Source organism: Carlito syrichta, unplaced genomic scaffold (assembly GCF_000164805.1).
Source record: "Carlito syrichta isolate Samal-C Ts95f unplaced genomic scaffold, Tarsius_syrichta-2.0.1 Scaffold301531, whole genome shotgun sequence".
In the NCBI taxonomy this organism is placed as follows: domain Eukaryota; kingdom Metazoa; phylum Chordata; class Mammalia; order Primates; family Tarsiidae; genus Carlito; species Carlito syrichta.
The window spans coordinates 1096093-1120066 of NW_007245627.1; the positions used below are offsets into that span (position 1 = coordinate 1096093).

Below are 23974 nucleotides of genomic sequence, written 5' to 3' on the forward strand. Positions count from 1 at the left end.
CAGCCAAGATATGGACATGGCGGAAGTTTGTGGATCACTGGAGAAATGGATAAAGAAAGTGGGGTATAGACACACAATGGAATACTATTCAGCCCTCAAAAAGAATTAAATTCTGTCATTTGCAACAGCACGAGGGAACCGGGAGACAATTATGCTAAGTGAAATCAGCCAAGCAAAGAAAAAGACTGCACATTCTCACTCGTGGCATCTGGAAAAGCTGATTTCACAGAAGTAGAGGGTAGGATGGTGGCCACCAGGGACTAGGAGCGGTGACTTGGAGGAGGTTGGAGAGAGGTTGGTCAAAGAATAAAGAATTTCAGTTAAGAGGAAGACGTTTACTGTGCAACATGATCACTACAGTGAAACACAGTGTACTCTTGAAAAATGCTGAATGGATGTGTTCTCACCAGAGAAGTGATAATTATGTGAGGTAATGCATGTGCTAATTAGCTGGACTGAGTCATTCTACAGTGAATATGTACTTCAAAATATCAGATTGTACACAGTAAATATACACAATTATATCTGTCCGTGTAAAAAATACAATAAAAAATTTTAAATCATCTAGGCCCTAATGGAAAGCTGTGGCTATATAACCAAATATAGGAATCAAAAAGGAAACAAAAAGTGACTAGACTTATATGTTTAATATGTTTAATATGTTAAGGGAGCACAAGATAGTGTGTCCTTAAATTCAATAAAGACGCATTTTTTTTCTGTTATTTTTATATCTAACACAGGAAAAAATTAAAAAGAGGGTAAGAAACGATTCTGGTGGGATGATTTTAACATGCAAAACGTCCCTGGGGTTTCTTCTTTGCTTGCTTTCTTCACCCTTACCCTACCCCAATTCACACACCTATTTTCTGTAAAACTTGAAAATAGAAAGCAAAAACCCTCAACGGTTGTAAATCATGCAATTAAAGTTGATTGCTTATAAATATGAACTTTGGATCACTGCATAGACTGTTAAATTCGATTTCTTATTGCCTGTTGTTAAATAAACCGTGTGAGACAGGAAAAAAAAATTCAGTAAAGGGGTAAATGTTCCACACTTAGAGTGTGGAACAGGAATCAAGTGCGTGGTCTCTGAAGTCAGGCGACCTGGGTATAATCACAGCTTCATCATTTACTCCGAACACACAGCAAAGAACTAAGGACAAGCTTCTTAACCCCTCTTCACTATAATGTACCCTATCTTAAAGTCCAGCAAGATGAGGCTTTCTAAAATGCAAGATTGTTGATTCAATTAGATAATCTTCATGAAGCACACCGAATGCACAGTCTAACTGTCCAACAAACGCTAGTTCTTTCTGCAACTTATATTAGAAAGGCTTTACCCCAGCAATCGTGGACAGTATGTGTCCCCGGTAATGAGTTACAGACCTTTGCAAAGAGTCAAGCACTAAGAGGCGTGGCTCTCCCAAATGTCGTGGGGGCAAACATGAAAACAGCTCATACTCATTAGCAATTAATAAGTAAGAGGGAAATCAAGAAGAAAGCAACAATGTGTCCCTTTGTAATTATGGATGTGTTTTAAAACTATAATGAACAATTATTCATGTAAACATAATCTGCTAAATATTTGGGACAAGTCTTATTCCAAAAACTTTATTTCTTGGAACTTTACTTGTGAAGACCTTCAGAGACTTGGTATTCACATAATTATCCGAGGGCTCTCCATCAACTGAATATAATAAAATTAGGCTTAGGCTTTAGGCAAAGATAAAAACTAGGCTTAGGGTTTAGGCAAATATAAAAATCATCAAATCATATAGCTGTCAAGTAACATTTTTAGTAGGGCAAGGGAAATTTTTAAATCTTGAGGTATATAATTGGCATATTATACATATATTTCTATCATGACTACTTAAACCTCAATAGATGTATCTTTTAAAAGGCCTTGGTTTAATTAGCATACAGTAACTTTCTCCTTGAAATGAAATTAAAGTCTTAAGGGAAACAACTAATGTGACACACAATCTTATATTACTCAAATATAATTACTAAATGTTGCCAAGTAAAAATAATAATAATCTTTTTGATTCCTATATTTGGTTATGTAGTCATAGCTTTCCATTAGGGCCTAGATGGTTTTTAAAATTTTATTGTGTTTTTTACATGGACAGATAAAATTGTATATATTTACTGTGTACAACCTGATATTTTGAAGTACATATAGATTGTAGGATGACTCAATTGGGCTAATTAACACATGCATTACCTCACATGTGTTCTTATGTAATTAATGCTTGATGTGAAAATATCTTTCTTTTAATATCAAATATCTAGAATGTCCAGTGTGTAAGGATATTAATGTCATTTCACTCCTTAACTCAACAAAATTAATTAACTAGTGGTTAAATATCATTAGAAAACATTGTAAGAACTTACTACCTATATATATATGATAATAATACAGTTCATCAGCAATATAAAATAATTGTCTCGGTAATTAAGGAAGCTCATTTGGTTCCAGTGCTAGTTTATTCAAACATATAATTACACTATTAACTAACAAGTACTCCTTTTAATCAAATGTATAATTATTAAAATATTCTTGAGGGATATAATTGGCATATTATAAATATATTTCTATCATGACTACTTAAACCTCAGTAGATGAACCTTTAAAAAGGCCTTGGTTTAATTAGCACACAGTAACTTTCTCCTTGAAATGAAATTAAAGCCTTAAGAGAAACAACTAATGTGACACACAATCTTATATTACCCAAATATAATTACTAAACGTTGCCAAGTAAAAATAATAATTAAGAAAAAACCCTAGAGAGCTGGTTTACCAAAAATACAAAGATCACATGTCTCCAAGCAATAATTCTCAACCTGATTGCACCAGAGGACCACATGGAAAGATTTTATAAACACCATCACCCCTAGACCCCAGCTACAGAGACTCTGATTCAGCTGGTTGTGAGTGGGGCCCAAGGCATCTGTGTTTTTTGTTTCTATCAAAGTCCCCAAACCCACCCTACCAGAGACGGATAAATGTTTTCTCCTAGTCTGTAAACGTTTATTGCAGCTGTATGCATAATCACCAAATATTTGAAACAACTCAAATGCATAAACAAAACTGTCATATACATATATAGAAGACGCAATACCACTCAAGCAACAATCTGTTGATTCATGCAGCAACACGGATACATCGTGAATGCATTTTATTAAGTGAAAGAAGCTGGACCCGAAAGACTATACATTGGGGCAGCGTGAGGGAATTTCTAGAGTGAAGAAACTGCTATATGTAATTGTAGTGATGGATATATAACTCTGTGCATCTGTCAAAACCCAGGGAAGTGTACACTGCAAAGAATGAATTTTACTGCCTATAACATTTTAAAAATCATCCAAGAAGGGGATTGGGAGGAAAATGGCATCAGACGGTGACAAATGAAGCTGCCTTATCAATGTACCACATAACTATATGAAGGAGATAGGGAAGGGAAGCCCTAAGTAATTTTTGTAAACAGTGTTTGGGCTGGATATTGCAGGACTAAAGGCAGTCAATAGCAACTGAATGAAGTTCTGAACGGAAAAAAAAAAGGTCATTATATTACAACACAAGTCTTTATCAATTGTGTGATTGTATTTCATAATGGACAGCATAAGATAAATCTTAAAATCCGAAAGGCGTTGTAAAAATCTTCCACTGGCATTAATTTGGCCACTGTTTGCTTTTTAAAAACTTTTTTTGTTTTGGAGAGAAGCCAGGCTGTATGGGAATGTAAAGTTTTCTTTAAAGCAGGCAGAAACTGCTTCGTGGATTCAGAACGATGGTCATTTACAAAGTCAAGGACCAAGTGCGCTGCAAATGCAGCAGTTTCAGAGGTAGCCCCAGCAGGGAACAATCAGTGTATGGAATCTAATAGCTAATCTTCTAGTTAGTCTAGCGTTTAGGTCTTTTCTTTTCATGTTAATACAATTTGAATATACAAAGGCAAAACTGATTCTTTAATATGTCAAAATTCTGAAAATAAATGCATTCTTTGAAACCTAGGCATATGTGTGGTTTTTATTTGTTTCTAAGACAGAATCTGAGGATTAAAAGGCAAAGACATAAAACAAACAAAAAAACCAGAAAACACACACACACACACACACACACACACACACACACACACACACACACACACTCCTTTTCCTGCATCGCTAATTATCAGTTCCAGAATTTCAGTCTCAAAACTTTGATTTGAAATTTGGTATATGGTGTGTTCCCAAACCAAATTCCCATCTTGTTCACCCAAATTCGTTATCCACGGCTCTATCATTTGGAGGACTGTGGCAAGAATTACTGAGGCCTGACCCTGATCCGTCTGGTACACAGTGACTCAATCGCTCTGCGTCATCTTATCAGAATGCTGGAAACCAGAATATCCTTGTAGGAAATTACCATACTATGAATGAGGCCACAATAATGAATGCTGGGACCCACATCTGTAGTTGAAGGAGATACAGGTGGATCAGATAAGAAAGGGGATGCAAACCTACAGAGGTGACCTAAATAACCCCCATGTTCTTTCACATTCACTTTGCTTCGTTTGCGTAGACATCCACCACCCTGGGAGATGTTTGTGCCCGAATTATCACTGCCATCAAGAACAATGATTATTTTCTGTACTGTAACCGGAGTCATCCTGACCAAACACAAATATACTCATCTCCATCTTTCCTGGTGGCAGGTCCCTTTATTCTGCCCCTTTGCAGACAACACTCATACGCCGTTGGCCAACAAAACCTTGGCAAGGGCTGTTGTCTTCTACCTGTTGGCTCTTAAACCCAAACATTGCTAATCAACTCCTAAATATTCCTATGGATTCTAGGAAGCCAGACCTCCAGGCTACTTTTATAGGCAGTAAAATGTCTCCTTATCATAGGATCTCTGTACAAGGTCTTTCCTCTAACACTTTACATTTGCTCCTTCCATTCTCCTTGTTATTCTTAGAACCTGCTAGGTAAGTTCCTGCCCTAGGGTTTTTTTTTTTTGTCAGAGTCTCACTCTGTTAGGCTGAAGGGCAGGGCTCAGGCGATCCTTCCATCTCAGCCTTCCAAGTAGCTGGAACTACAGGCATGTGCCACCAGGCCTGGCTAACTTTTTTCTTGATTTATTGTAGAAATGAAGTCTTGCCAAGTTACCAAGGCTGGTCACAAACCTAGGGTCCTTTAATTGGCTGTTGGGCCTGCCGATTTCCTTCTCCCCCATGAGAAACTTTTGCACCTCTTTGCTTAAAGTCACCTTCTCAGTGAAGCCCACCCTGACCTGACTTGACTACCCAATTTCAGATCACATCTAAACCACCTCCCCTACACACACACACACACACACACACACACACACACACACACACTCTCCTAATTTTCCCTGTTCTGGCTTTACCCCACTATAACACTTTTTATAGATCAGAAAATATAGCTTATTTAAAAGTAAGTTAGAAAGAGAGAAGATTCACCTCCCCAAGATAGGGGAGGGAGCCCAAAGCCAGGGAGCACAGCGACACCAATAGCCCAAAGAGCACATGGCCACACCAGAGTCTAGCAAGGCAATGGCGGTGAGGTTCTGGCCATGGCTGCAATGGCCCCACTATACCACGTAGCACATTTGAACACATAATATACGTTCCTACCTATAATGTGTATTGTTTCCTGTATCGTATTTATTGTTTTACTTCATCGTTTAGAGCCCCCTAAAATGTAACCTTCATGGTGCAAGATTTTTTTTTTTGGTCTGTCTTGGTCACCACTGTACCCCCAAAGCCTCTAATAAAAAGAACATCTCTGAAATGAAAGAACTGCTTAAAGACCATGGATGCAAAACATTTGGAGAGAAGAAGCCCAGGCTTCCAGGACCTGAACGATATCTGTACATTAGAATGTGAGTACAAAAGAGATCTGTGGAAGAAAGCAGCACGGGTACATTTAAGGCAATAAATTAGAAGGCGTTGCCAGCTAAGCCCAGAGGAAGAAGCAAACCCTACAGCTACTTCTTCCAACAAGAGCCTGCCTTCACTGCCAAACCCTTGCACACATTCTCACAGTTAATTCTCACCAGACAACTGCAGCACTCAGATCCTCCATTTTCCAGAGAAGCCGTCTAAAGAGAGACAGAAAGCTGCAGGAGGGCACAGACCCCACAGCTTCCATCTTGCTCATGATCACACCCCCAGCACCCAGCAACACGCTGGCAGGGAGCAAGTGCGGAGTGCATGTTAGCCGCCTTTAAAAACATTATGCTCAGCGAGGTTAACAAACTTGCCCAAGACCACCCATCTAGTAAACAGCAAAAGACAGGAGTTGAGTCCAGATCTCTTCATTTAAAAGCCGAGGCTCTTTCCACCACACCGTAGTTCTTCTAACTCAAATTATAAAACGCTTAGGAACCTACAAAAATGCAACAGCCAGGCCAACTATTTACCACAGTGATGTTTCAGGGCATCTCAGTGTAACAGGAGGAAACGTAACAGAGGGAAGTCGACAGTCCTAGGGAGTGACAATCATGTTTCACCTGATCTGTTTAATATTGAGAAGTCTAGGTACAGTCTAGAGATAAAGTGGAAAGTTGCAGCCTCAGTCCCTCAGCCTTCAGACAACTCAGTTCCACAGAAATGCCACCTGAAGCCGGGCTCGGTGGCTCAGCCTGCAATCTCGTGCCTTTGGGAGGCTGAGGTGAGTGGATTGCCCGAGCCCATGGGTTCGAGACCCGCCTGGGCAGCGAGACCTCATCTCTACAATAAATCAAAAAATCAGCTGGGCGTAGTAGCGCATGCCTGTAATTCTGGCTACTCGGAAGGCTGAGGCGGAAGGATCGCCGGAGCCCAGCAGGTCGAGGCTGCGGTGGCCGGGAGCGGCCACTGCACTCCAGTCTGGGCGACAGAGTGAGACTCCAACTCAAAAAAAAAAAAAAAGGAAAAAAATGCCACCTGGACATCCCTGAATGAGTGCATTTCCGATTCCACACGGCCACTCCCTGGGCAGTGCCCTCCGGAGCGCCGGCCTTTGAACGACTGATCCAGGGTCCCTTAGCCTTTACTGTCTTGTGGCTTCACACTGGGTAGCCACAGCAGTACCCGAGGGAAAAAGGAGGCTAGCAACCAGCTTGACCTGACTCCAGGAGATGAAGGAACCCCAAAGGGGAGAGAGGGAGTCTCTCCTCAGCCTGGGGCCAGCCAAGGCCATCCGAGGTCTTTAGCCTAGTACTGTTAAAGCCTACCAGGGAAACGAAAAGGCTTCAATGAATAATGCATCATTCCAGATTCACATTCACCAGAAGTAACTCTAAAATTGTGGTTCTTGTTCTTTGAATGTGTCCTTCCGGCTTTATGTTTTAATGTGTGATACCAGGGAGTGGAATCCATTCTCTCATTCGCTTTCCACAAACAGTCAGCCCAAATGTTTTCTGCTGATGTTTTGTTACATTTCCTGCTATTGTTAGCCACAGAAAAGGCTGGAAACTGCTAGTATTGGAAAATTTCTCTCCCTTCAACTCTACACATTTCTGGAAGCACAACACAAAGATTGAAAACCGCAGCCCCCTAGCCGGGCGCGGTGGCTCATGCCTTTAATCTCAGCACTTTGAGAGACAGAGGCAGAAGCCTGATTCTAGGGGTTTGAGATCAACCTGGGCAACTTGGTGAGACCTCGTCTCTACAATAAATTAAGAAATGAGCCGGACATGGTGGCACACACCTGTAGCTCCAGCAAGCTGGAAGGCTGAGGCGGAAGGATGGCCTAAGCTCAGCAGGTCGAGGCTGTGGTGGCCGTGAGTGTGCCACTGCACTCCAACCTGGACCAGACTGCGACTCTGACTCAAAAACAAAGAAAAAGAAAGAAAAGAAAAGAAAAGAAAAGAAAAAAGAAACCTGCCGCAGTCCCAAACAAGATCTAACTCAAAGATATTCTTCCTTTGGCCTCAATATCATTGTCACTCGACCATTTTATTTCAAGTCAGTATGTAAAAGTCAGGGACGGTTCACAGATAAATCTGAAATTTAAGCTTCTCTGGGAATATCGAGCCATCTCGGGCATGTCTTCCCAAGCGGCAAGAACAGGATGAGTGGCTGCTTCTCCTAGGAGATCCAGCCGGCACAGACTCGCTGAAGAGTCGACCTGGCCCACCTCTGGAATCAGTTGTTCTTGCCTGGTCACAGTGGGCATCTGAATTCGCCGCCCCTGGCTGTACCCAAGGCCCTGTATGAGGATGTGGGAGGAGAGGAAGGCAGAATCTGCGACAAGTGAATACACTCGTGTGAGGAATGGAAATTCCCCAGCCACACCTAAAAGGAACACACATGATAACTGCTAAAAGAGACACACCCTATCCAGGCCATGAGGTATGGGGGGTGGGGGGAAGAGAGGATAGAAGAGAAATACACACTGTCAGTGGCCTGTGGAAGTCGGGCCGCATCACTTCCCAGCGTTCAGACTTTCGTTGTCTTCCCATTAGGTCATTCATGACGCTGGACTGTACTTGAGAATAAACTAAAGGGCGTTTAAACTCTTTCCTAGGCTGGGTCCTGACCTTCATATATTTTCGTTTAGTTGGTCGGTGTGGGGCCTGGATGCCTATGATTTCCTGCCAAGTGATTCCGATGTCTTATCATGTTGAGAATCACTGTTTTACCAGGCCAGCTCCAAGCTCCTTAGTTTGGCCTTAGTGGCTGCCTCTGTCCCCCCATCAGCTCCCCTCTAAATTCCAACAAGGGACGTGCCCCTGGCAGCGTCATCCTGGGCATGTCTACACAGCACTTGGTTCCTTGTATTGTAATGATCTTTTTATTGTCTCCACCACTAGACTGAGAACAGGGAGTTGGCAAAACCAGAAAGCACCTTTTGAGCTGATACAATGCTGGGGATGATAATTGGCGAAGGCTTTCTTTGGGCTACGAAGAATCTAGTGGCCCGAGTAAGTACCCCAGAGGGAACCGAGCCAATTCACCTTCCTCTCCTCCCCCACGGGGGTGTCAGATTCAGTTGTTAAACTGCCAACTCCCTAGAGAAAATAGATCCCAGAATACAAGTAATTGTCTTCTTACAATTATTGTAATATCCCTCCTGTTTCCATCTCTCGCTCCAAATAAGAACAATTAAAATGAAAAGAGAATTACGCATTTTTCAGTTGCTCAGGAATCTTTTTTACATCTCTTTGCTGATGTAGTTCTGATTGTTTCAGAGGCAGCCATTCTCCACCGTGGTCTCTGCTGCTTACTTCAAATGACTCACGTGGCGGGACTCACTCCTTCCCCGCAGACTCCACTCCGCAGTTGAAGAGACTCAGCCATTAGTCATTTTCCTTCATATGAAGCCAAGAGTTTTGTTTAATCTAATTAGTCCTCCCTCTTCATACGATCCTAACCGTCCTCGGTCCCAATGAGAGCACAGTGATGCCCTTTGCCCATCTGCAGACACGTGGGCCTCCTACTAGCTGCCGGGACAAACTGACAATCGCTGGCTCTTTACACCCCCCCCCACCCCCCGTGAGTCAGAGATGCCAACTGCAAACCACCTCCTTCCCACCACCCACAAAAGCTTTCCAGTGTGCCGACACGATGGAACGTAAGCGATGGTTTCTCAGCGTTTTCCGCTGGGTCCGTGGGGCTTTCTCACTCGAGTTTGATTTTGCTTTTGATGTATAAGCACCCAAATGGTACAGAGCACACCTATACCAGATGCACCCACAACGTGATCAAATCCACCATGACGTCTGCGCTTTTACTTGACTTTACAAAACCAGGATCAGGCTTCGGGACCCACGACTGCAGACCCCTTCCAACATTCCCAGCCAATGTAACACATTCCAGCACTTTTTTCCCTCTGTATTGAAGAGGTTCATGGCTCTAAGTGTCAGGCGCACAGTGCAATGAAAACGATCCCACAGCTGATAAATTATTCATTTTTCAGGAGCTTGTAATTTGAAGTGGCACTCACCGCCAAATATCTAAAGCACCCCCAGAAGACATAACATGCAAAGCTTTTGCCATATTCGTTTTAAAGGTTAAGCATGATTAAGCATCTTTGTTTATCAAGGGCTGGGCTCCTTGAGATTATTTCTTCTAATTAACATGATTCCAATAAACTTGACTAACAAAGCAACCTGATAAAAGAGGCTAATCAGGCAGGGCACAGTGGCTCAAACCTGTAATCTCAGGACTTTGGGAGGCCGAGGCGGGAGGATCACTTGAGGCCAGGAGTTCAAGACCAACCTGGGCAACATAGTGAGACCCCGTACAAAAAAAAAATTTTTTTTTTAATTAGCCAGGTATAGGGGTGCAAGCAACTAGAGGTTGAGGCAGGAAGATTCCTTGAGCCCAAGGAGTGGAGGCTGCAGTGAGCTGCAGTGAGCTGAGATCATGCCACTGTACTCCAGCTTGGGTGACAATGAAAGACCCTGTCTCTAAAAAATAAAAATAAAAATTATAAAAATTAAACAAAAAAAGATTTTAAGAGGCTAATCCAACCTGTCTCTCTCCTAAAATTAATCTCACCTGGTTAAAACAAGGTCCTCTATGAAGGGCTGCATCTAAAGGTGTGCCATCTAGAACACCATCTGTGTTACAGTTCCAGAAGAAACCGCGGGTGTGAGATAGCTCCTCAGGCTGGGAGGTGCTTCTTTTGATGACAATGATCACCATGTATTTCAGTAATGTATTGTGTTATAAACCTCGTCAAAAGTTGCTTAAGGCACAGATTTCCTTGCACGTGACTCTGCCATCCAGGTTTCAGTTAGAAAGTTCTGACCTTTATGTCACCTGAGGTCACTCATGGAGTTTACAGTCATCAGAAGGAGGCCAGACTGGCTGAAATGCCAAGATGGCGTCGCACATACACCTGGCTCTTCACCTGGGACGGCTGCAATAGGTATGGGCTGGCTGGGCATTTCTCTCTCTTTGTGGGCTACCTTCAGCAGGGTAGCTGGGCATCTTGCCATGTGACTCAAGGTGCCAGAGAGTGAAAGCAGAAGCTTCTGAAGGGCTAGGCCCAGAGCTGGTGTCGGGTAAATTCTGCATCCTCCTACTCCTGGTCAAAGCAAGTCAAAGGATAACCCACATTCAAGGAGAGGGGAAACAACTGCACCTTGATGAACTGTAAAATATCTTGGCCATGATTTCCAATCTACCACATCATGATGGTAAGAATGGTGACATCAGCCGGGCTCGGTGGCTCAGCCTGTAATCCCGCGCTTTGGGAGGCTGAGATAAGTGGATGGCCTGAACCCGTGGGTTCGAAACCCGCCAGGGCAACTTGGCAAGACCTCATCTCTACAATAAGTCAAAAATTAGCCGGGCGTGGTAGCATGTGCCTGTAGTTCCTGCTACTTGGGAGGCTGAGGCGGAAGGATCGCCGGAGCCCAGCAGGTCGAGGCTGCGGTGGCCAGGAGCGGCCACTGCAGTCCAGTCTGGGCGACAGAGTGAGACTCCAACTCAAAAAAAATTAATTAATTAATAAATAATAATAATAATAAAGAATGGTGACATCATCATGACAATGATAAAATCTTGAAAACAAATCTGACAGTTAACAATTTAAAATTAGATCGACAAGCAAGAGCAACAGAGAAGCCTAATGAAAAATAAAATTCATTCTATAATAAAACACTAGTTGCACAGAAACCAAAACTCTCCAAACTGACTGGTTTTTAAAATGGAAACCGGACATGAGGCCATTCTAAAAGTCATTCAACGCTGCTGAAGTCTTAGACCATGCCTAAGCTGTAAGGATGATGTCCCCATATGTGACTCAATGACTTCAAGACGTCCTTATGACCATCAGTGAGGGTCCTGGGTGACTCTGGAACCCCACACCCAGGGACATCACGAGGGCCCTCTGTGAATGGCTCTTGGCCGGGCTCGATGGCTCAACCTATCATCCCAGCACTTTGCTCTCAAAAAGTCCACTGAGGAGAGTGGACTGCCTGACCCCAAGGGTTCGAGACCAGCCCGTGGGAACTTGGTGAGACCTCGTCTCTAGATAAAAAATAAAAAAGTAAATGGCTCTAGCTGATGTGCATTCTGAGCTCCTGAGACTTCTCTTTTTGCTGTTCTTCCTCTTCCCTGGACAAGGAATCAAGAGATCTGAGTTCTAGGTCCTTCTCCACCACTCACTTACCCACATCTGTTCTGACCCTTGGTTTCTTTTATCTGAGAAATGGAGATGATAAAACGTATACAGAAACAAGTGAGACTGAAGACATAAAGTACTGAAATAATTACTCAGGGGGGAGGTATCAGTATTATTACTGTCAGATAAAATTGATTTTCTTGCTAAAATATTAACATGAGTAAATTAATATGCTATAAAATGCACAGCTACTATAATGATAACAATGGCTAACATTTATTTAGTGCTTACTAGGTACAAGGCAGAATCCTAAAAATTGTATACTAGTTAGCTCATTGCAACCTTTACTGCAATCCCATAACTATCATCCAATACTCCAGACAACAAAACTGAGACATGAAGAGAAAAGGTAATCTGCCTCTGGTTTTGCAGATATTAAACGGAACTATGATTTCTCTTTCCTAGTTGGCACAACTGATTTCGAGGGTTTATGAAAGGGCTATCATATTCCTGACTGTACGTCTCCCTTCCAAACCCACAGAAGTTAGAAGGGCGGTATCTACCCTTCCCATCCTCTGCCCCAACACTCTGTTCCAAAGCTTTCCCTACGCGACACCGGCAACAGGCTGATTTTGCCTTCAGGGGACATTTCACAATGTCCAGAGATAGCTTGGTTGTGGGGGGTAGATCGCTGAGGGTAGAAGCTAAGAGTGCCACTTTGCCTCACTGTACAGAAACAACCCTAGCAACAGAGAATTATGTGTCCCACAGTGTGTCAACAGTGGTGAGTTTGAGAAGCCCTGGGCTATCCTGACAGCATAAACATAACATGAAGAGATTTCAGTAAGTTATGACACAGATCGATGACGTGGTTGCTTTATTTTTGCTTGCTGTTGCTCTCAGGTGTGTATTGCTTAACTCCTTGATCTGAACATCAACTTAATAGGTGGAAATGTTAGACAGCTTATTTCTCCATACATTCGTTTTTGCTGTGGGGCTCCAGGGAGTGGGGAGAGAATGGAATAAAATTTTAACGTCACAGGACTTCAAGTTCAGGATCTCATTTGAACTTCATAGGAACCCGTGAGAGCTACGAGCATCCCCATAGGATCAGGGTCAGAAGAATTGATAAAATTGCTCTGGTAGGCAGAGGAGCCAGTATTTAAGTCGAATCTGGTGACTAACCCCACATACTAGTTTAGAAAAGACACCAGTTATTGCTTAGCAATTATTCTCCGTATTACCTGACCTCCCTATTGGGCTTAAAACTAAATCCAAATATGGTAAATCACATAAACAATAAAGGGTTTTTTTTCCTTAAATGGAAGAGGTTTACCAGGAAATCTTTTATTAAAAAGCTTTCAACTACACAGGCAATGCAACCTAGGAATCCCATTGCTATAACTTTGACTAAATGGAAGCATGTAGAGAAAAGACCTATGGAAGTTCCTTTCTTCCCTGTAATTTTATGTTGGCCACCACTCTCCAACTACAGCTTGGCTTTACAAATGCACCCTCCTTAGTTCTCTCCACATATGGACATTGATGAAGGGTAGTGTGGACTTAATTACATGTTTCCAGTATAAAACTATCATCTGCTTTAACAGAAAAACAAAACTGAACAGAGATAAGGAGCTAAAAGTAGACATTAGTGCTTTTGTTCCCCAAAGGCTTTAGTGTTCCAAGTCTATTGTGACTGGCACAAAATACATTGCTGTTAAGCTGTTTAGACAATGAGTTTATAACCTGATCAGAAGGTCTACCAAGCTTTCAATGCACGATTTGTGAAAAAGGAAACAGAAAAGTTATTTATTTGGTTCTAGTAGAGGATGAGGGGTCCCGACTCAAGTTTCACAAATAGGTGTCCCAAGAATATATCTCTTTCCCTACACACTTCTAGTGCCCGGTCCAGCCATCCACATTCCCCATAGGACACCCCAGGAGCCTGGGGGCTGGCGATGGGGCCCCTTCCTGTCTCTCCACCTGTCCATCCTCACTCGCTGTGCTTCCGTCCCCAGGGTCTTATTTTGCCCTTTCAACATGCAAGGCTCCTCTGGTCTCAGGGTCTTGGCAATCACGGTCCCCTCGGCCCGGCCCCTACCCAGGCCTTAGCTCAAATGCTGCGTCGCCCGTGGCACCACCTTCCTTGACATAAGATGGACGCACACCCTGTCCCCTCTTGACTCGCATAGGACACTGCCCTGTTTTGTGATCTCTGTGGCACGTGTCACTCTCGAAAGTCACACCGCTCGTTGACTTCGTGCCCATCGCCATGCTTTGCTGCATCACCCCTTCCCTCACCACGCTCCGAAGAGATAAGAGATTCTGTGATAAGAGGAGTCTGGACCTGGCTAGTTGGAGGCACACAGTAGGCATTTACTAAACAAAATATGATTACATTTACATTAAATATTGTGGTTTAGATTTACTTTTAAAAGATAGATAGAGCTATCTGAGGCATTTTCTTATTTTTATTTTTTGGAGTTGGAGTCTCACTCTGTCACCCAGACTGGAGTGCAGTGGCCGCTCCCGGCCACCGCAGCCTCCACCTGCTGGGCTCTGGCGATCCTTCCGCCTCAGCCTTCCGAGTAGCCGGAACTACAGGTGTGCGCTACCACGCCCGGCTGATTTTTTGATTCATTGTAGAGATGAGGTGTTGCTTGCCCACGCGGGTCTCGCACCCGTGGGCTCAGGCAATCCGCTCACCTCAGCCTCTCAAACGCGCAGGATGACAGGCTGAGCCACCGAGCCCGGCGGCATTTTCTTTGTAGCAAAATGAAATCACTGTAGCTTAAAGGTTTGGGTGAACTTTTCAGTGATAAACAATAGCATTTTATGTTTCTCTCACTTCTTTTAAGCATAAAATTGCTTAAGTTTCTGTTTCCCTACATACTTGCCTTAACAACAACAAAAAAAACGAAGAAAGAAAAACTACTGAAAAGTAGTTAGTTTAATAGATTTGTTATACTTTCTGTACTTTTAGCTCAAAAGGAATATATTGTGTGCTTTTTTTAACTGAATATATAAGTACTTAGTATATTTTAAAGTAAGATTTAATAACTGTAGTTATTGTAAATGACTGCCACAGTACTTTGTTGTGACTTTTGCAAAACTGACTGCAAATTGTAGAGTGGATTTAAAACTCTTGTCAGAGAACAAAGCTAAATTGAAATGTCTCTTGTAGTAAAGCATTGAAAGTCATTCACAGTGTTAAACTGATTGTGGAGACCACATTTTTAACAGATGTTAACCCAAAAAAATGGAAATAAAACTACCTGAACAGGACAATCAAAAAGTGGAATTATAAGAACGGCCATAGACCCATTTTAGGGGAATAAAGATAAGAACATGCTAAAAACCAAAAGATTATTTGCAAGGTATTGAATACTTTAGATCCCTTCTAGCCTGATTCTCTCTTTCACTCCAAATTATAACAATCTATCGGTGGTTTAAGTTTTAGAACGCATCTTCACAAAAGTCAACTAAAAATGTGTTCGAGCGTCAGCGACTCCAGCCTCCTTCCCCTCTACCACCCTGGTCCCTCATCACCTCTGTAACTTCCAACCAGCCTCCTGACAGAGCTCAAAGTCACCCTGGCTGGCCTCCCTCCAAAGTATTTTTCCGCCTTACAGCCTCACTGGTCTTTTAAAAATGCATATCTCTTCTGATCACAGCTTAAAAATAAGACAAGGATTCATGCCGTTCACAGACCCAAAACCAAAATCTTGGGCAAGGTCTACGGAGCCTGGCCTTAGCTGGTCTCCAACTACCTGCCAGCCTTATTGGAATGTTCTCTCCTTCTCACTCTGTAGGATCCAGCCACATCCATGCTTTCAGGCTCCAGAATACACTAGATTAGCCCTGTCTCGGGGTACAGGAGCATGCTCTTTCTTGGGCCCTAAGAGCTCTTCTCAAGCAGGTACAGTTTAGTTAACTTCTATCCATACATCAATCTACAGCTCAAAAATCATCCATAAACTACATACTTTAAAAGAAAACAGTGTATGCAAAAGCCAAATCACACCTGTAGTTAATAGTACTGTGCTAATGTGGACTTTCTGATTTTGATAACGTACTGCGATGATATATTATTATTGGTAAAAACTGGGTGAACGGTACATGGGAAATTCCTGTACAATTTCCATAGCTTCTTTTAAGTATAAAATTATATCAAAATAGAAAAAATAAAATAAACCACTCCCTTAGGAAAGCTTTTTATTACTCTTCGGAGCAGAGGAGGCACTTAGCTGTGTATTTTCTTCCAACTTGTCACAGTTAGAAAATGCAAAATTTTAAGATTAATGTTAAACAGTTGTCTAGCCCACTGGAGTTTAAGCTTTTCAGGAGTAATGATCATATCTCTTATTCTCACCATTTTATCCCCAGCAGTTAACTTAACGCTTGGCACAGGAAATGTGCCCAATAAACATTTATTAAAGGGACTAGGGAATACATGAATGAGCTAATCAGTCAACGTCCTTTGCAATCATGAATGCATGTAAAGATACATATTTACATTTTTAAAAAATTCTGTTCATATTATGAAGTTAATGGGATAATAAATGCCAACAGAGATCTAACCATAGATGTTTCTATTTTGGAAATCTGAAGCTAATGAGAAAAAAAAAATTACTATAGCTGCGATTTCATTTCGCAGGTGAGAGACATACAGAGATTTGTACCTTGCCCATGGTCAGAGGATGATCTGAACACAAGAACTCTGCTCCTGGGCCCATATTCTTGATGCACTGCTTTCTACCTGGAGATAATGCCTAAGAAGATTGCTTGAGAGCATCCTGAAACGTGAGCTATGAATTCTGAAGCTAGACTACGCAATGGTGTAGGACCACATTTTTTGAAATTTTTATATTCCCACCACGTTACACAGGTTCCCACACAGCAGGCACAAACAAAATTACACAAATGCGTGCGCAAACAAATCAGTTTGGTGAAGGAATAAATGAAACGAAAGCAAACTGAGTTAGGAAATATAATTAAGTCAAAGAGTGGGTTCCACAGTGGCTTCTCTACCCAATTCCCAATTCTCTTCTCTTTGATTCTTCGCTTCAAGATGGACGCTGGCATGGGGATTCCGGATTCTCAGAAACACATCTACAAGGACAGAAGGAAACGGGGCTCCCAAGCAAATTAACACTATTGGAAATGGGTCAGGTAAATAGTAGCTAAGGGAGAAAAATTAAAGAAGAAGTTGAGAATGTGAAGGCAAAGAAATGAGGAAATCACAGAATGGTAAAATCAAATACCACCAGACTCTTACAAAGAATAACTAGTTCACAAATATTCTGGATATTGTTCCATCCTTCAAGCATAGGGTCTTATCACAGATATCTAAAATAACAAAAATGTCCTACTTGGGATTTTTTTTTTTTTAAGCAAGTCCTACTACACTCAATAAAATGCCTTGAAGTGTACACAGGCGTTGATTTTGTGACATAATCTTAATCTTCCTAGGTAGCTACAGCTCAGCCGGGAGCAATTAATTCAGACGGCCACAGAAACTCCGCAATGGGGCTGAAGGATCAATCAAATAGCTGGCATATTTTCCTGGCTGCAGGCAGGTGGATGTTGCTAATTTAGTTCCTTTAAAGTGAGGGGAGGAAGGAGGGAGAAGCAAGGTTCTCATGTTGCCACACCTCTGTCAATTCAGAGAAAAGGGAAGAAAGCAGGTGGCGATGAACACTGGGAAGCAATTTGCCTTCTCCCTGCTCTCCTAAAGGAGCACATCTTCTAACTGACCTGAAGAAGCCAACACATGTCACTCTCAGGCTGCATATACAAAGGGACTCCAACCAAAGAGAGAGGGGAAGCCGGAATTTTCCTTTGTTTAAAAATAGTTTTATTGAGATATCATTCAAATACCATACGGGTCACCCGTTTAGCGTGTACAGTGCAATTTAGTATACTGACATTCAATGAGCGCTGTCACACACAATCTAATTGTAGAATATTTTTATCATCCCAAGCAATTTACTTTTGAAAGGTTGGATAAATGGTTGGGTGGGGTGGAGGGGAGACACTCCTATTCTAAAATAAAAGCAAAAAGATGTTTAATGAGACATGATCCTAGTGTGAACCGATCCCGTCTGCAGGAGGGTAAGCATTTTAATGACGTAAGAAATGACAGTCAAAAATCAAAACCAGACTCCTTTTCATTTTTCATTTTGGAAGAGCTCACTAATTTCCGCAAAATGCCTGCTTTTCAATGCCTCGTTTTCTTATTCCTTTATTTTATTTTATTTTGTTCGTGGTCAGATAATTCCCGGTCATATCAATGGCCACTCTGCCTCTTCCTCACCTTTGACTTTCTGGAGAGGCCACTTATGACCGTATTTCCTTACAATAAATGTCTATAGTTCCTTCCTCTGAGCATCTCAAGACATTGCATGATCAGAAGCAACAGAATAGACAGATGAAACATCTTCCACTATCCGTTCTGCCCAAGCCACCTTAATTCTAAGTTGGTCATTCTCAGAGAAAAGCTTGCTTGAGAAAAAGCTTGGTTAAAGCAGATATGCTGCAAATTTCCCCTCGTGATCTAATTCCTGGAGCAAGGGCTCATACGACTTTCCTAGGTATAGGACTTTACAGAGGAGCAAACTGAAGACTTAGACATAATGCAAGAAAGCCTAGCTTATCCACCATTTTACATTTTAGTAATCTGTGGGTCAAATAAATGAATTTTTGCCAAGTACCTAACACAAGTGATCAACAAAAATATTTGCCGGGGCCGGGGCCTGAGGCTTACGCTTGTAATCCCAGCACTTTGGGAGGCCAAGGCAGGAGAATCACTTGAGCCCAGGAATTCAAGACCAGCCTAAGCAACATAAGACGTCTCTACAAAAAAATTAGCCATCTTAGCACAAGCCTATAGTCTCAGCTACTCAGAAAGCTGAGGCAGAAGGATCGCCTGAGCCCAGGGTTTCCAGGGTATGGCTATGATGAGTTGAGCCATAATCATGCCAGTGCACTACAGCCTTGGCAACAGAGTGAGACTCTGACTCAAAAGAAAAAAAAAAATGTTTTCTGAATGTTCTGGGATTAGCTAACATTTATGAGACACCTACCTTGTATTCTCTGCCAATCTATGTGCTTTACTTTAACTCAGTGAATCCTCACAAATCCCAAGAGTAGGTATTATACCATCCCATCATAAACATCATCTACATTTTAGAGATAAGAAAACCAAGGCAAAGAACATGATTCACCAAATGATAGTCAAAAATCAAAACCAGACTCTGGCTTCAGATCTCACATTCTTAACAATTTCCCTATGCTGCCCATCAGGAAATACTTAAGTTAACAATAGTTATCTTACAACATAGATGCCGGTCTATTCTTTAACATCAAAGAAATAAAAAAAAGTCACAGGATATAGTGATATAATACCAAAGGTGGGAAAAACTTACTGCTTTCATATAGCACTGATATATTGTGAGTACATAGTGACTACAGCAAGACTGTTGAACAATAAGGAAGAAAAATAGAGAAGTATTCACCATCTGAGGTATAAAAATAACAAAAAGCAACAACGAATGGATGAACTCTATCAATAGTGTGTTTGTACTCCCGCTCAAAAAAAAAGTTATGTTTGTAACTGAGTTCCAGATTCAATCCAGAACAGATTCGAGTCTAGTTACAGTGGCCCCAGTGTAAACTCAAGTTGACAAATGTAACAGTAAGTTGTAAGTGATTTAATTAGAGTGAAACATGTCTGAGGACGCTAACATCAGGTTCTTGGCCTGCATCTAGTTTTTTAAAACAAAACGGTAACTAGCAAATGAAAGCTATCAATGAAATAAAACGACCAGAAGTTATTGTAAAAACTCAGCCAAAGAAAAAAGATTCACCAGGATTACCTTCATTTCATCTAAATTAATCTTTAATTTGCATGCACGTTACTGCTGAATTGATCTTCGTCAAACCACTATGTAAACCAGGATTGACCTCAATCAGATCACTACCTATCCAGAAATTGGGCTGGCCAGGCGTGAGGAACAGCTATTCCCACTAAGGTCACATTTGCTGCCTCTTTTCTGCGATCACAGGTCTACCGTGCAAACACGCAGTCGAGAAACAACAAGCAAAATCATCGAGAGCACTCAAGACACAAAGATGTAAAGAAACAAGATATACACACGCCCCGCCTTTTAAAATAATTGTGGCTATATAGAACATTTTAAACTGGTAATGGCAAAGATTCTAATTTTCTGCTGAGATAGTAACACAATTTTCCAACTTAGGTGTGAACCAAGGTTCAAAAGAGCTTTCCTACTTACTGCAACGTCATACCTAGCACTTTGTCATGACCTTCTACGCAGAAGATTATAACCCTGACTCCTAGACTCTTTGGAGTTAATTCAAAAGAAATTTAATGTCGGACACATTAAATGAGCACAGTCAACTAAAGTGACTTCTGTCCATTTCCCACCCCCATATAATCCTCTTCTTCTAAGGAGAACGAACATTTTAAAAAATTGTTCCAGAATTCTAAAATGGCTCCACTATTAATTTAAAAAGATAACTCTTGATCCTTTGAATCAATACAAAACACTGTGAGGTATAAGGGAATGTAAAGGCTAGATGTGTTACTGTAAGACATAAGGAAATGAATCGGTGACCCGGGTAATAAAAGCCTGAAAAATATTATCTCTATTTGATGATGAAGAAACCAAACTTTTCCTTAGTGCTACTTGTATATTTTATTTTCAGTGTCTGAAAAAAAGGTAATGACACAATTTAAAGGGTAACAGTTTGGATCTTATTTTACCCATCGTTCTTGAAGTATTTTTAGTGGCTAAAATTATATCTGTAACTCTACCATATGGTTTCATGAACCACAACTACCCTCCAGCAAATTACCTACGGTGGTTCCTTCTCTTAAGAGGCCCTTTAAACATATGGCTGATTTTTTTTCTTTTGTCCGTAACTTTCAGGATACACAGCCTAATCAACAGGGCCCAACGAGTCTATGAAAGGAAAAATATACTACACCGAGACTGATGAGGCAAGGACAAAACAAATTACAATTGCTTTGGCAAAGTCAAAGCCTCTTTCCTCTTTTAGCTTAATGGGAAGGGTGAAAGGGAAGGGACTCACTTTCAAGTGACATCTGAGGTTGAAAGCTCATGTCACAAAAATACATGGCACGGTGAATATCTTACTTTAACTAAAAATGGCTACCGAGAGCCTTGCTGATTTCTTCTGTAAGACTGGACAACAGGAAAGGTATAAGAACGGATTGTGGTCACTGTAGCAGAGACTGTTTTCAAACATAACTTCAAAAGTCCTTGTTTCTAAACTCTTGACATCGGTTTGCCACTTTTCACCAGAGAATTAAGCAAAAATGTAGCTGCTCAGTAGAAAGTTTTTACTTATCTGGAAGGATAACTTCCAGATATACAGTAAGTAACTTCAGGAAGATCTCAAGCTGCAATTCGCCATCTAAGTGGGTTCCCAGGGTCTTAATATGCTTTTGCCCAAAATGAACAATGGTGAAACCACTTACTTTTGCACTCTAGCCAAAACAAAAATAATAAACAGATGCTCAGTTTCTCTTTAATAAACTAAATTTAGATTTCAACTTTAAAGTAAGTTTTGACATAAATGGCTTTAAAATAACAAGAGCATCTTACATTTGGGTCTCTTCCCAGTTAATTATTTGCTGGCACTGTCCTGGAATTTCCTTGGCTTCGCCTTAAATTGACACTCCCAAGTGCTAATTAGGATACTACATACATTATTAGCCAGAGAATGCTGTGTTTAAAACATGCATGTTCCACGTGTATCTGATTATTAAAGTTATTCCTTTCACTGCCCAAAAGATCTCTTTAGAGATCAGAGCCCCTATTTAAATGAAGCAATTGGCTGCTCATAAGGGAATTCTTGTCAAAATGTAATTAATAGGAAGGGGCCAAGATGACACAGGATCCTTGTCTTCCAGACATCCTTAACATAAGTCACATTTAATCTGACTGAAAGAGTCAGTGGAGGGTAAAGTGAATGACTGCAGATGTTACACGTTTTACTCTTACCAGGCGATTCCCAAGGAAAACGGCCAACTCACATATGAACTAAACAACTACCAACATGTCCGTAAACTCAAGCCCGGGACATGCCTTTTTCCAGGACCATCTCTTCCAAAAAGCCACAGGACAGGCAGGAAAATAAGCAGGTGTCAACAAGGTAGACCTAACGATGTCCTAATTACAAAGGAGATATGATGTCATTAATTGGCAAGCTAATTGACCACAATTGTAGTTTCACCAATTGAGTCTAGAAATCCAAACTTGGGTGTCTGTACTCCACAGAACTCTCCTCGCACTTCCAGACCCTCCATCCAGCCACAAGGCTGTCAGTTCTGCTTGATTTGTTTGAATACTGTACTCGACGACAGCTGTCGGAAACAGTACATTAGAACAGCTGCTATGACAGCTACAAGGGGCTTGGGAGTTTAATTGGGCTCAATGTGACACGGTGCGTTTTTCTAAACATAGACGCATCCACAAAACTAAAGAAATCTCTAACGGGGCTGCACAGTGTTCACTTATTGGCACCACCAACTGGTTAACCTCAGTTTGAGTTACAGCCTGGTCTCACAATGTCTTTGCCACCAGACGGGTAAGAGGCACACAAAATAAAAATAAAAATAAACAGTAGGAGCAGTTAGATACGCAAGAAAAGGAGCATTAAGAGGGAGAGGAAGCGGAAAGGAAGTCATGTCAATCATCTCTTTCAAAGGCTGGCTGGTGGCCAAGGAGGATCCCACAGTGTCTCAGGATTTACTTCCAAAGGAAATGCATTCAGAGGCGCTGAGCCCGGTGCCAAGGGCAGACAAAACCCCTCATTATGGTCGCAGCCCCCGAGAGGAGGGAGGATGGCTTACTCTCAGCGTCCGTGCGGAGGAGGAAGGCGAGAAGCAGCAGCAGCGGCCCGGCTCGGGGCACCATCCTGCAGCTTGGCAGCGGCACGTGCGAGCAGCTGGGGAGCACTGCCTCCGAGGCTGCAGCGGGTCTGTCCGGCCTGAGGTTGCAGCTGGGACACTTTCAGAGCCTGTGCAGGGCGGGGGTGGGAAGACAAGAGGAAGAGAACACAAAGATGTTTAGATGGCTCACTCTCCCCCCCACAAGCCGTCACATCCCCCATGAGAGGCACCGTCCATTGTAAATCCACAACACAGTGTCACCGTCATGCTTGCGTATTAGGAAGGAAACTCCGAGGTTTGTAAAATGCAGGAGCCCTGGGATCTTCATGGGTGAGACATGCAAACCCAGTGGGGACGCCAGCACTCCCATTCCCAGGCCATGCTGAAGTCAACCACCTTGAACTCCATTCCGTACTCATGCCACCGTTCAGGCACAGTACGCGGAGAAGGAAGTGTCCCTTCCTATGAAACATTACGTGAATACATCAGAGGAAAAAAGCACACCAGTGCAATAAGAAAGATTTAAGAGAAGTTCCTCATGCGGGATAAAAGACTTACTGACAGAATAATGGAAGCTGCTTTCTTGGCATCAGGTGGAATGACAGGGCTAATTCAACTTCTCCGGCTAAATAGTAGAGGGGAGACCTTTTTACACTAGTATATTTGGCTCCTTCCCTGAAGACACATCAACATTCCAGTCTAGTTTGGCTTCAGTAAGTCAAAGCAATCGTTAGCATGAGTCTCTTTGATTGAACAGTATTTTTATATGCCTCCTGGGCAAGGGCTTAATGTTCTCAATCTCTAAAATCCAGAAGCTGTAAACTCTTTTTATAGCGCCTACTGTGTGCAAGACATCAAGAGTGATTCCTGTTGCAAGGTGTCTCGAGGTTCAAAGATGAGTCAAATTCTATTCTTTCTGAGTTCCCAGATCAGTAGGGAAAATAAGACAGGTACACCAGATGACAA

At 42.0% G+C, this 23974-nt stretch overlaps 1 protein-coding gene across 10 annotated transcripts in view; it reads right to left on the reverse strand.

Moving 5' to 3' along the window:
* The window catches only part of PTPRD (protein tyrosine phosphatase, receptor type D), a 416835-nt gene extending 393690 nt beyond the window's left edge, over positions 1-23145 (reverse strand). For all 10 annotated transcript variants that reach the window (XM_008054819.1, XM_008054818.1, XM_008054813.1 and 7 more), the window contains exon 1: positions 22970-23145. In XM_008054819.1, the coding sequence (XP_008053010.1) occupies positions 22970-23033 (64 nt within the window). In that variant the 5' untranslated portion in view covers positions 23034-23145. The remainder of the gene's footprint in view (positions 1-22969) is intronic.
* Positions 23146-23974: the final 829 nt, after the last annotated feature.